At 42.0% G+C, this 14377-nt stretch overlaps 1 protein-coding gene across 1 annotated transcript in view; it reads left to right on the forward strand.

Annotated features, from left to right (window-relative positions):
• Positions 1-14377, forward strand: part of DOK6 (docking protein 6) — a 435375-nt gene that overhangs the window by 150751 nt on the left and 270247 nt on the right. Inside the window, exon 2 of the mRNA XM_055129136.1 lies at positions 6781-6888. Within this exon, the coding sequence (XP_054985111.1) occupies positions 6781-6888 (108 nt within the window). The remainder of the gene's footprint in view (positions 1-6780; positions 6889-14377) is intronic.

A 14377-nucleotide genomic window follows, 5' to 3' on the forward strand; every position in this document is an offset into this window, starting at 1 on the left:
CTTAGTCAACTTGAGCTGCCATAATTCCATCCTTGGGGGTGGCGTGAGTGACATAACAGACCTTTGCTTTCTTACAGTTCTATGAGGTTAGAAGTTGAAGACCAAGTGCCTTATTGCTCAGAGTCTGGGGAGAATAGCCTTGCAGATTTGCAGATGGCTGCCATATTTGCTCTGTTCTCATATAACCTCTATACTGTACACAATCACAAAGAGAGAGTTTGCTGAAGTCATATATATATATATGTATATATATATATATATATATATATATATATATAAGGGTAGCGAGCATTTCCCATGATCCACACCCTCACTGCTGCATTGAATTCTGATTACCTTCCAAAGGTCCCATCTGTGAATTACAGCACATTGTAGATAAATAATTCACCATATGAATTAGTGAAGGAAACAATTTAGTCTATGGCAATATCCAAAATGCAAAAGTTTTACATCAGCAGTGTGGACTGTGATTGCTTTCAGAAGCCTTTCTCTAAGAAAAGGCATTAAATAAATCATAGATGCTATATCTGAAATTGTTCTAAATAACTATATTCTTGGGCTTTAAAATAGAATACATCAATACTGATACAAATATGTATTATTTATATTTAAAAAAAATCTTGTGCAAAAATTAAGCGTTGCTCTACTGGAAAAAAATCATTAGGGAGTGCGTGAATTTAAAGTATTTTTCAGCTATATGTTGATAAATTTAAACCATTATATTAACAGTAACGAAGCCATTGTAAATCTGCATAAATTTGTGTTTAGTCAACGGGATATTTAAATTGTTTTCTCTTTTTTTTATATAGAACATAATTCCCACCAATATTGGAATTCTTTTAGACCCATAAAATCCATTAGTGCGTCAATGGATTTTACAATATATGTTAATGGCTGTGGAGCTGTGGATTGCTAAAATGGTATGCTGCTTAAGGGCATTTGGGGGGAGTGGAGGGTTGCTTGAGGCTATTCTAGGCTCTGTGTTCCGTATGGCCCCTGGTGGTACTTTAGGGACAATATGTGGAGTTGGGGATCAAACTGGGGATCACTCCGGAGCTGTAGCACTGTAGCATGTCTTCCTGTTGTTCATCGATTTGCTCGGGCGGGCATCAGTAACGTCTCCATTGTGAGACTTGTTGTTAATGTTTTTGGCATATCGAAGATGCCCCAGGTAGCTTGCCAGGCTCTGCCATGTGGGTAGGATACTCTCGGTAGCTTGCCGGCCTCTCCAAGAGGGATGGAGGAATTGAACCTGGGTCGACCACGTGCAAGGCAAACACGCTACCCCCTGTGCTCTTGCTCCAGTCCCACTCCTGAGCTATCTCTACAAAAGAGGTGGTTTTTCTATTGCATTGAAAGTGCTGCTTCTGTAAGGAATTGTAGGCTGAGCTATGTGTAGTTTATTTCTTTCAACCATCCCAGTCGCCGTATTAAGTGGGCATTATTTCTCCCAAACTAAGGGTGGATACAGATTCTGGGTAAAGGGAGGATCTGAATTCAGCAGGTTATATGTCTAGCCCAGAATTGCCTGGCTCTTTCAAGGGGAAGCTGGAATTCCATGCTTAGTCTTTCAGGTGTGTGTTTCAGAAACTATAAAGTTTCTGTTTTCTATAAAGTCATTCTTATGTGAGACAAGAGGAAAGTGGTAGAGGGTGAGGTATTGGAATGTTGTTTGCATGAAAACCTATCAAAAGTATCGTAAATCACAGTGCTTTAAATCACTGTCACTGTCATCCCATTGTTCATCAATTTACTTGAGCCGGCACCAGTAACAACGTCTCCATTGTGAGACTTGTTACTGTTTTCGGCATATCGAATATGCCACGGGTAGGTTGCCAGGCTGTGCCGTGCAGGCGAGATACTCGTGGTAGCTTACGGGCTCTCCAGGAGAGGCGGAGGAATAGAACCCGGGTCGGCTGCATGCAAGGCAAACGCTCTACCTGTTTTGCTATGGCTCCAGCCTAGTGCTTTAAATAAAATTTTTTAAACTGTGATTTATTTCTGGATTTATACCCGGCTTGTTCAGGGGTTACTCCTGGTTCTGCACTCAGGCATTGTTTCTGGCAGTGCTTGAGGATCATGTGGGATGTCCCAGATCGAACCCAGGTCAGCCACATGCAAGACGAACACCCTGTATCTCCAGCCCCTGAGAACTCCTCTTACATGCTGCCTTGTGATTGAAGAAGACACTGCATCTGCACTGGCCCCACTCAGACTTACTGTGGCTGTTACTCTCAGGTCGCTGAGACGTGAGCTGGACAGTTTTGGTTTGGTTGACTTTTCGGGGCTGGCGTGATAACACAGCGGGTAGGGCGTTTGCCTTGCATGTGGCTGACATGCAAGGTTCGATTCCTCCGTGCCTCTCCGAGAGCCCGGCAAGCTACCAAGAGTATCCTGCCCGCACAGCAGAGCCTGGCAAGCTACCCGTGGCGTATTGGATATGCCACAAACAGTAACAACAAGTCTCACAATGGATACATTACTGGTGCCCGCTCGAGCAAATCGATGAACAATGGGACGACGGTGCTACAGTGCTACAGTGCTTACACTGGGGAGCAGGTCTCCCTGGAGCATCCCGAAGGGGTCACCCCTAGTAGTACTTGGGGACCATGTCGTGGCAGGCTAGAACCTAGCTCCCTCATGCAACACACATGGAGTGGTCACGATGTCAAGCTGAGCTCTGTGAAAACCTCCTGTGATTGGGTCCCTCCGCGAGCCTCCCACTCTGTCTGTTGAGATGACATTGGGCAGCTCAGCAGTTTCCATGCCAGGAGCACGCGTCTGCCTGCTTCTAAAGAGAGCTGGGGGGTTGGAAGAGAGGATTCAGGGGGCCGCCGAGACCTCCTGGTGGGCATTTGGGCCCAGGGCAGCAGACGCTCCTTACCCCTTAAGGCTTAGACTAGGTGATGGGTGCAGTTCCAACGCTGGGGACATTCCAGGGACCTAGCCTTGAAGGAGGAATGTGTCGTGGAAACCACGTGGAGTGCGCCTGCGACTGACTGACCCCTGAGAAGGCCTGCTTGTCCACTCGGAAGATTGCAGTGGATGTGGGGAGTTCGGCGCCTCCCTTGTTGGTGACCTGGCTCTGGAACAGCCCTAAAGCCTGAGAGGACTCCTTCCATCCTCCCTGGCCCCATATGCCGTGGGTGCGAGTAGATGAGGATTCCAGAAGCAAGGGGAAGGTTCTGATTCAGCAGGGAGGCAGCGAAGGTTATCAGCTATCACATGTTATCAGTTTCGACTCTGTGAAACTCTTCTTGGTGTTTTCTGCGCTGGTTCTCCCTTAGAATATACTGTTACAGTGCAAAGGACAGAACTCTTTACCATCAGGTGAGCCCGCATGGAACTGAAGGACACCTGGGGTAACCACAGGCTGGGAGAACCAAGAGGGATGCTTTTTCTCCGCTATCGTTTTCTTTGAGATTGGAGTTGGGGGACTTGAAGTAACTCACTATACGCAGGGTGCCAGGTCCAAGGGCTGAGAGTTGACCCTTAAGAAGGTTCTTCCTGCCCCGGGGCCTGATCAGGTAGAAAGCATGTGAGAGGCGCCAGAATCCCAAGATAGAAGTGACCCCCCAGGTAGAGCTGAAACCTCTAGATAGACAAGTGCACTTAGAGAAACGCAGGCATATAATCAGCCCTGGGTGTCTTTCATGCACTTTGCTAAACTTCTGCAGAGGAACTTAGGAAGGGAGCCGGGTCAAACAGAGACAGGCGCCTGCTTCCTTGTCCTGTTTATTCTCCTTCACAGTGAGACCGTCCTGTGATGCCTTTAAATACTCCTTCTTTTCCTTTACTTATTAGATGTGGAGACCACATTCTGTATTTATCTAATACTCCTTTAAGCTGGGAGCCAAATTGCAATAATTAAACTCATAAATGCGCCTACCGAAGAGTCAAGTTTGTGGGTGGGAGGGACGGGGAGAGATACAGTCAGTGGGGGTGACGTGGGAGAGGATTGAAGGTGTGGACATTGTATGCCTGAAATCTTATTGTCAAAAACTTTGTAAATCTCAATTTTTAAATGAAATTTTAAAAAGAAACAGTATAGTAATTTCACAATTTAATGAAAAGAAATACAATAATAGCTGCTTTTTAATTTTCTATAAATTTTTCTATGTCTGTAGGCACTGTTTATGCCTTCCAAAATATACTATATACAGAGGTTTAGAAGTTACAGCCACTTCTAGACCTTCCCCAGTGCCTGGGAAGGAAGCTAATTATAATCTTGCCTGTGGTAGAGTTTTGCCAGCATGGGGAGAAGGTGGCAGTTAATTTGCCCAATTAATTGGCCCTAAAGCATCAAAGTTTAGAAATACTGCTTTGTATTTATATAATTACTAGTTCTGCTTTTTAATCACAGATATGTTTGTGTGTGAACACTGATATTGTCATTATCTTCATCCTAAAGGACAGATGCCCTATCTATATCTTAAAGAGTGTAAGAAAGTGAATATATAGAAGGGTTCGTTTGGGTTTTTTCTATTTCTTTCTTTCCTTCTTCCTTCCTTCCTTCCTTCCTTCCTTCCTTCTTTCCTTCCTTCCTCCCTTCCTTCCTTCCTTCCTTCCTTCCTTCCTTCCTTATTTCTTTCTTTCTTTCCTTCCTTTTTTCTTTCTTTCTTTTCCTTTCTCTCTTTCTTTCTTTCTCTCTTTCTTTCTTTCTTTCTTTCTTTCTTTCTTTCTTTCTTTCTTTCTTTCTTTCTTTCTTTCTTTCTTTCTTTCTTTCTTTCTTTCTTTCTTTCTTTCTTTCTTTCTTTCTTTCTTTCTTTCTTTCTTTCTTTCTTTCTTTCTTTCTTTCTTTCTTTCTTTCCTTCATTCTTCCTTTCTTTCTCCCTTCCTTTCTTTTTTCTTTCTCTCTTTTCTCTTTGATTTTTAAAAAATTATTTTATTAAATGTTCATAAATAGTCATTACAAAGCGATTCATGATTGGGTTTCAGTCGTACAATAGTCAAACACCCATCCCTCCACTCGTGCACATTACCTATCACCAATATCCCCTTTTCCTCCCACTATTCCCCAGTAACCCCTTCACCCACCTGCCTCTATAGCAGGCAGCTTTCGTCTTTTTCTCTTTCTCTCCTTTTGTGCATTGTGGTTTGCGATACAGGTACTAAGAAGTCATTATGTTTGTTCAAGGCTTTCAGTATTGTTAGGGAGAAAGTAAGCCTGGAGTACCTTTTTTAACTGGGTGGCAGCTTTGGAGTGTGGACATGACTATTGAGACTTCCAGAAGTACAGGAAGGTGGGGGGAGGCAGCCATAGCAACCACCAAGAAACCCTGGAGATTTCAGTCACAAAACCTGCATATCCTAATTTTCAGCAGATTGTGTCTTGGTGAGGTCTGTCCTGAGTTAGTGGAGTCTGGCTGTGGGGCATGGCAGCAGTTTTGGATTGTGGAAGCAAGTGGCTCCCGGGGGCTCTGCTTGGGTGGGCACCAGGCTGACCTGCTTCCCTCCAGTTTACCCCCGTCTAGTCATTCTTGCTTGGGTCTGAGATAAATTGTGGCTTTTGATCCTTTTCAAGATTTATTTATGGGTCTCTGAAGCAATGCTGGTAGTCGAGCTTACATGGTGGCACTGGAGTTGGTTCATGGGGGTGACTGCCAGTGCTTCCAGGAGTATTGGGAAGTGGGGGGAGGTAGCCCATCTCAACTCCAAGAAAGCCTGGAGATTTCAGTCACAAAACCCGCATTCCCGGATTTTCAAGAGGTTGATATCTCAGTGAGGTCTGTCCCAAGATGGGGAAGTTTGGCCAGAGCTACGGTGGTGATTTTGAATTGTGCAAGTAAACGACCACCAGGCACTCTCCTTGAGCAGGCACCAGGCTCACCAACTCGTCTCTGATTTACCCCAGTTTGTTCAGCCTTGCATGGGTCCGAGAGTAACTGCAGCTTTTGATCTCTTTTGAGATTTTTGTGGGTCTCTCAAGCAAGGGAGATCAATGAGCTTGTATAGCTGAGCTGGAAGTGGTTTGTGGGCGTGGCTCCCCCATATCTAACTTTTGGGTATTTAATTTCTTGGTAAACTTGGCCCAGAGTTGTTAGAGTTCTGTCAGAGGCACAACAGCAATTTGGGGGGTATCAGGGTATCAAGAAACCAGCTGCTGATGTACTTGCTCCCACAGGTACAGGTTAACCTGCAGGTGGTATCGAACCCCCAGGTTTTGTAACATCATTAGCTTTATTTACTTACATGAGATAATATCACAGAAATTTAAAAAACATTGTCATTAAATCTTAATAAAATCTGGGTGCCATAAAATATAAAGTTGAAACAAATGTGCCCATTATGAAAATGCTTTCTATATTTCAATGATATTTATTTTCTAAAGAAACTAAAATCATGTAAGATAGGTTAATTTTTAAATATGATGTCCCAAAGAAACAAAGTTGGGCGTTCTGAGAGAGTTTAACTTGAGTAAATTGTAACTGCATTATTACGGAAAACAGAACTGTCTATAACTATGATGGCAGGAAAAATATCTCATACAACATTTACACCCACATAATTTAGTTAGATTAAATATGATTGAAATCAGCTCACAGTATAACATCATAATTTGAAATGTTTTCACAAAAATTCATCTTATGATAAACATTGTTTTGAAATCTTGCAGTAATTTTAATGCCTAACAATGTTCATGACAGAAAAATTGCTGTTTGTACCAAAAGCACATTTTTAAATGAGTATCCCCAATGTATTAATTTTATAGATAAATGTCTTAGGCTACTCAAATTGTGTACAAAAGCAAGATTATAAGGTTTCTTTATTTGCTTTCAGATTTTCAGACGATGCTGGTTGGTTTTCAAGAAGGCTTCTAGTAAAGGACCCAGAAGACTAGAGAAATTTCCAGATGAGAAAGCCGCGTATTTCAGAAACTTTCATAAGGTAAACCACTGTGTTTGGAATCTCTAAGGACTTTCTAGACTCTGGGCAACAGCTTGTAAGACATTTCTTTGATAGATGCAATCTGCAGGAGCAAAAATGCATGGCCACAATAAAATGGCTCTGTTCTGACAAAACCCCAAAGTTATTTTTCTCCGTTATTTTAATCATCTGCTGTAAAGGCCAGTGGTACCTCTGCAGAATGAAAGACGCATTTTTATTGCTACTTTGCAAAATGAGATGACTCATAACTCAACCCTGTCCTCTTTCACAGTGCTGAGTAAGCACTTTCCCTCTTTTTTTCCCCTCCGTTCAGGTTAATTGTGTATGTGTTATATTGATTTAAACTCTGGGCATTATTTGGAAGATAAAACTTTCTGAGACTGGGTTTCCTGGTACTAATGCCACAGTTAATGAGAAATCTGTGAGCTTCACAGGCTTAAGAGCTGCCCTCACATGTGTTGGTACTGAGAGGTGGTGTATAAATTCACTGATTGAAACATTCATTTCCTGAGAATTGAAAGTATGTAAGAAAAAAAAAAACGGTCCCAGAATGATGCTCAGTGAGCTGCCTCATTATCTTTGGTGATAACATCAGAGCATGGCTAGGTATTTAGAGTGGTTAGGATACCTGAATAAGCTAAACACAGTTTCTCACTTCTCCCTGGTGGGAATACAGAATAAGTTATCCTGAAAAATGCCATGAATTTGTGTAATTTGTTTTATGTGATAAATACCTCTGAATTGCTCCTTTTATTAAAAAATACTGTGCTTGACAGGACCTGAGGGTGGAATGGGGTGGGGGCAGGGCAGACTAGACAGGGCACTGCTCCGAGGTCAGTGGATCTGCTCTTTATATCTGCCATAGAGTGGTCTATGTGTTCATCGTACACTTGTCCAAGCCCATAAAATGTGTGGGCGATGTGAACCCTCCCAATAAGTGTAGTCTTTGGGGGATCATTATGTGTTTGAAAACGTTCATACACTACAACAAATGCAGCCACCCCATTGGGGCTGTGGCGAGTGGAGGAGGTTTTGCATGTGGGGTGTGGGGGGAGCAGGGCTAAAGGGGAAACCATATACTTTATGTTCATTTAATGTCACTGTGAACCCAGCTCTGCTTGCTCTAAAATTATAAGTTCATTATCTTTGAATTTTTGAAAAATGTTGTTGCTGGAATATTGCTTTAGAAGAGTCATGTGTCGTAGGGGTGCAGCTTTATACTTCCTCAGGATAGGTACTACCAGCCCACAACACCAGCAAAGCACCAGCACCCTCGGACCTGCCTCTTCCCTCACCTCTGGCGAGCTCAGTCATGGGGCCTGAGTTCTGGGGTTAGGTTTTCTTTGGTTCTGCCTCCCCCTTGCTCTCCTTCTCTGTATTCAGAGATGAGTGATTTGTATCATCTAGTCCTCATCTTTCTCTTCCTAATTTTACTCTCGTAAGTCCCTCCAGTTTCATCCCTCGTGTAGCAAAAGGCAAGGGTTTGTCTTCTCTACTAGCTGAAGTGGACTGGAGCGATAGCAGAGCTGGTAGGGCTCTTGCCTTGCACGCAGCCAACCTCGGTTTGATTCCTCCATCCCTCTTGGAGAGCCCAGCAAGCTACCGAGAATATCCCGCCCCCACGGCAGAGGCTGGCAAGCTACCCGTGGTGTATTCGATATGCCAAAAACAGTAACAACAAGTCTCATAGTGGAGATGTTACTGGTGCCCGCTCGAGCAAATCAATGAACAATGGGATGACAGTGCTACTAGCTGAATAATATTCCATTGTGTATATATACTACATCATTCCATTGTGTGTATATATTACAATCTTTGCTCATTCATCTGTCATTGGGCACTTGAGTTTTTTTCCACAACTTGTTTCCACATCTTGGCAATTGATAATAGTACTACCATGAACTAATCATGCATATCTTTTCAAATTTCTGTTTATGTGCTTTTTCAGTAAATGCCCAGAAATTCAATTGCTGGTAATTTAATGTTTCTTAAAAATATTTTTTTAAATAACAATAATTTTTTCCGGAGGGTCTGAAACTATTTATATCCCCACTGGTAATGAATGAGTGTTCCCTTTTCCCACATCCTTCCCAACACTTGATGTTTCTGACCTCTCTTATGTGGAATATTTGCCGAGGCTCTAGCTATATTTCATTGTCACATTTGTTTGCATTTTTCTGGTAATAAGTAATGATAAAAATATTTTTATGTGTCTATTGGCCTTCAGCTAAAGAAGTGTCTATTTATGTATTTTTCCCATTTTTATGTTTTTTTTTAAGATACATGACATGACTCTAAGTAACTAATGAACACAAAAACAGTAATCCGCAAAGATATACACACACTGATGTTTATTACCGTGCTGTTCACATCAGCTAAGAAATAGAATGGTTCAGTTGCTCAATAACTGCTGGCTAGATTTTAGAAAATGACTTGGAATATATATTCACTGTGAAATAATACTCAGTCTAAGAAAAGATGAAATCTTGTGTTTTGAAATCTTGTGCTTCCTACCACATAATTTTACTGTAGAGGGTCATGCTAAGCAAAATCAATCAGAAGGAGAAAGATAAAAAAATAATATGATCTCACTCATGGATAGGGTGTAAAGGAACAAAGCAATTAAAATAAATTCTTGGATTCAACCCACAGAGTTTGGTTTAGAGAGGAGAGTGGTTCGAGGTTTAAGATGGAGGAGTTCAATGGATGGTACTAGAAGGGTACTGGAACTTTGATGTCGGTTATAATGAGATGTTATGTATTTTTTGAGATGCATGAAATTGTATCCCTGATGCAATTCAATAAACATAACTAAGTGACCAATGATCACCTCTATTTATTTGAGGTGTTGGGAATCAAAGTAGAAAAAGGACTATTAGATTTCCAAAATGATGGTTATTGGTGACCTTACCAGAATTATTTCAGTGAAATATGGAGCCTGGTCTTACTTGGACTGCATTATAGGAGAGCAAAAGATGAGAAGTTTACATTTTTTTCGCATGAAACGTGTTATAAGATCCAACCATAATAAGAGCAGATACGCTTTTAAGCATGGCATATATTATAACATCTATGTAGCCCATTGTGAATAGTCTGTAGACCCCCAAGTAGAAATGAGAATGCTACAGTGTATAATTAAAGGGCTTGCTATGTCACAGAACCAATAATGCTCTATTAATTGCAGCAAAAAGGAGGAATAAGAATTCTGATATGAGTTGGGTGTGATTAATTCTCAGGAACCATGACTAATGCTTTCAAAACCATACACATGTGAGGCATGAGCGCTTCCAGTAACCTGCGAAGATCATGAGGAGCAGGGAGAGGGTAGGAATAATTAATCTTTTAATAAATAACAAAGCAGATGTCATTGTACCTTGACGCTCCCTCAAGCACTTTCATAACTAGATTCAGTATAAGTGACAGCTACAATTTACCTTTCTCGTGGCACTGTTATGAAGATTAAAATTTTTATTACAGCTTATTCTCCACAGCATTTGGGAGGCTAATTTTGTTCTCTAGTGATTTAAGTTTCCCTTTCACAAATTTTATCCTTTTTCAACACCCCCCCACCCGTGATTGATTGTGAACTAAAATGGTTTAGTTAGACCAATCCTGATATGAAAGGATAATTTGGGCATGATTCATCAGTAATAAGAAATCTTAAGGGTTGTTTTCAAGAAAGTATGCAAATGGTTTTTGCTGTTATTTCAATTCTATTTTAGCAATTTTGTCCTAATGTTCTAATTGGGTGTCTTATGTGGGTTTTTTGTGGAAATCACAAGCCTTCACTTCGGACTGATTGAATTTGGAACATCTATCAGACATTTAAACCAAAATCTTTGTAACACCAAAAACCACTTCTTTTTCCAGCAGTTTTAACTAGTGCTATGATACTGCTGTCTTCTTTCATTTTTTTTCTTAGAATGGATCTCTAGCATCACTCAAATTCTCTTTCATCCTCTCCTCTGTCTTTTCCTAATGCTACTCTTTATCACTCAAATGGGATCTGCTCTTCCCAGTCCTCAAAATTCTATTACCATTAAGCAGTTCTAATGTTGCTCAAATTAAAGTAAAACTTTCAATACCAATATTTGCTTTCATCAAATGAGACAAATGGCACCCAAGGGCATCATGCAACTGAGTGAGTGTCATTAGACCGAAAAGGGACAGAGTCCTCCACCCGTTACTGGAAACTATTATACCCCATTTAGGAGACACAGATACTGTTACGAAAGCCCTAAGTGCATTTGTGAGGCGACCGTGTCCAGTAGCAAGAAGGAGACTGAGACAAGGGAAATGTGTGAATCAGTTTTCTTCTTTGTGCAGTTGGGACGATAATTGTCTGCCTCCTCCTGGCCTATTCAAAGGAGCAAATAAGACAGAAACATAGGAACCATCATGAGTTTTTCATTTTTTAATTTCTAATTTATGATCTCCCAAGCACCCCCAGAAGTCATCCCTGAGTGCAGAGCCAAGAGTAAGCCCCGAACACCCCTGGGTCTGACCCAAACCCCCAATCAGCCAATTAATAATGTTTATATCGTTGTTGCTGGTTTTGAGAGCCATAGCCAATAGTGCTTAGTGTCACGTGTGATCAGGAACCCAACCCAGGGCTTGGGATGGGTGTGTCTGTGATCCTCCACCTTGAACCCTTCGGCGGGAGCTGGGTTAGGTCACATCCAGCCGACCTTTGCTTACTCATGGCTCTGTGGGGATACCTCTGAGGTGGGCTGTTGAATTGCATACGGAGAAACTGAGGCCTGCAGGGTGGAAGGAAGGCACCATCCTCAGTTCTGTGTCTCTTGTTCCCAGCATCTGAATTTTTTTTTCTTTTTGGGTCACACCCAGAGATGCACAGGGCTTACTCCTGGCTCTGCAACTCAGGAATTACCCCTGGCGGTGCTTGTGGGACCATATGGGATGCCGGGGATCGAACCCGGGTCGGCCGCGTGCAAGGCAAACGCCCTATTCACTGTGCCCTCCAGCATCTGAAATTTTAACCAGACTTCGGAGCTGTCAGTAATAGCTGAAGTGATATTACTGTTTTCAATTTTCACATGACAATAATGCAGGAAGATTTATAAATTACGAACTCTACATGAAATACCAAGCAGAGAAAAATGCAATTACAAAAGCATCCAGAACAGTTAATCCTGCTTCTAGAAATCAAGACATGAGAAAGTAGAAAAGTGATTGTCCAGCTGTTCTTAAGATTACTGTTTCGTCACGTCCCCGCCAATCCTGGTTGTCTCCAGTACTTTTGATATATATTGTCTCACTGCTGAATTAATATCTCATTTGCATGTGTCTGATAACAAAGGGAAATAGACATATTTTTCTATGCCTACTGCTGGTCTGTATGTGCTCCTTGAGGAAGCATCTGTTCATCTCTTCTCCCCATTTTTTGGATGGTGTTATTAGAGTTTTGTTGTTGAGTTTTTTTGTTTTAGCTCAAGTTCCTTTTGCTGTAAGAAATATTTTTTCACCTTGGCCCGAGAGCTTGTTTGCTGCCAAGGCGCTGGCCTTGCAGGCCACTGCTGCCTGGAAAGGCCCCGATGATTCCCAACTTGCATGTGCTCCCCGGAGCACTGCAGATGTGATCTCTGAGCGCAGAATCAGGTGTGTCCCTCACGTTAGAGCCAGGAGGGGCCCGGCGAGCACTGCTGGGTGTCGGCACTTCTAAAAAAGAAACAATTGAATAAGAAAACAAAATTAAACTTTAAAAAAATTACTGTTTTAACCAAGCAAAATAATGGCATGTTTTTAAATATATAAAAAGAATTGGGGGCCGGAGAGACAGTCCAGTGGGTAAGGCACTTGCCTTGCATATGGCCTACCCCAGGTCCATCCCCGGCATCCCATCTGGTCCCCAGAGTCTTCCAGGAGTGATTCCTGAACGCAGAGCCAGGAATAAGCCCTGAGCTCTGCTCAGTGTGGCCCCCAAGTCCAAAAGAAATTAAAAAATCTCAGTTAGTAATTTGGGATGGAAAAGATAGTGCAGTGGATGGGGTGCTTGCCTTTCTTGTGGCCACTCAGGATTGATCACCGGTACTACATGTGCTCTCTGAGCAGTACCAGGAGTGATTTCTAAGCACCGAGCCAGGCGTATGTGCTGAGTATAACCACAACCTAATAATTAGTAATTTAGTGGATACGGAAGAAGGCAAAGAGACAGAAGTAAGAGGTGTGACCTCTGCAAGACTGCTTGGGGTCAGCCGGGTCTGTGAGAAGGAGTAATTTTCGGTGGTAAAGAAATTAACTCTTCTTGACAATCCAGATAAACACTTGCTTATCGTGACCTGGCGCTCAAGAGATCATGGGATGGGGGTGTTACGGGCACGCCCTCGGCCCAGATGAGATCCCGAGCAGCAGCACACGACATGGTCGGCCCCTCTGCTCCTTAAAGACTATGATCCAGGCGGGCTGCTAACCCAGTTTGGCACCCAGACACTTATAGAAATGCATCTAGACTGTGAGCTGAGCTAAAACAACAGAAATCCAAAACCACACAGATGTGACAGCTCCTATTAGAATCTTCATTCTTAGCAATGGAAAATAAACTATCAAGTGAAGTCTTTTCAGCAGGTTTGATTGTTGGGGGAAAATTCCAAATAATAATAACCAGTTCTCTGTTGAAATATTGAATGTATCCAAAGTATAGAGAGAATAAAGTAAAGATCATTGGCCATTCAGGTGTGGGGAGGGGGGGAGGGGGTTAGGAGGGGGGCATTTGGGGTTCTTGGTGGCGGAACAGGTGCACTGGTGAAGGGATGGGGGTTTGGTCATTTTATGACTGAGACTTCAACCTGAAAGCTTTGTAACTTGTGTCACGGTGATTCAATAAAATAAAATTTAAAAAATAAAACTACAAAAAAAAGAAACTAACTCTTCTTGGCCTGCTCGATTTTACTTTTGTAGGGGAGGTGGGCTTATGCCACCCCTAAAAGTGCCAGGGATCAAAACAGGCCTGACTGCATACAAGAAAAGCGCTTTAATCCCTTTAATATTTCTCCAATCTGTCTAGATTTCAGGCTTGACTGCTTACAAGGAAAATACTTCAATCCCTTGCCTATTTCTTCAGTCTGTCTAGATTTCATGGTTTTTATGGTATATTCAGGTACCCATTGCATTAAACATTTAATAGTGCAGCTAGATTGTAATGTCACTTTCCAGGAACTCTGTTCATTGCAACCCCAATATATAGGTGGTGTATAGCCATTTATCGCCAATCTTTGCCAAATAAAACTACTTCCTCTAAAAGAACTGGATTTGGGTATCATCCTTACTGAGGACATATAGGGTGCTTCACAGGTATTTCAACTTGGGATTTATAGAGAGTTAAAAAATTTAAAAACATTAAAAAAACTAAAATAAAACGAAAACTTGACATTACAGTGGGGACAGAAAATTAAAACCATGGTGAAATATCACCTCATGCTTGTTGGATTCGCCTCCATCAAAAATATATAGGATGGATGGATGATGGGGA

Source organism: Sorex araneus, chromosome 2, assembly GCF_027595985.1.
Source record: "Sorex araneus isolate mSorAra2 chromosome 2, mSorAra2.pri, whole genome shotgun sequence".
Taxonomy (NCBI): Eukaryota; Metazoa; Chordata; class Mammalia; order Eulipotyphla; family Soricidae; genus Sorex; species Sorex araneus.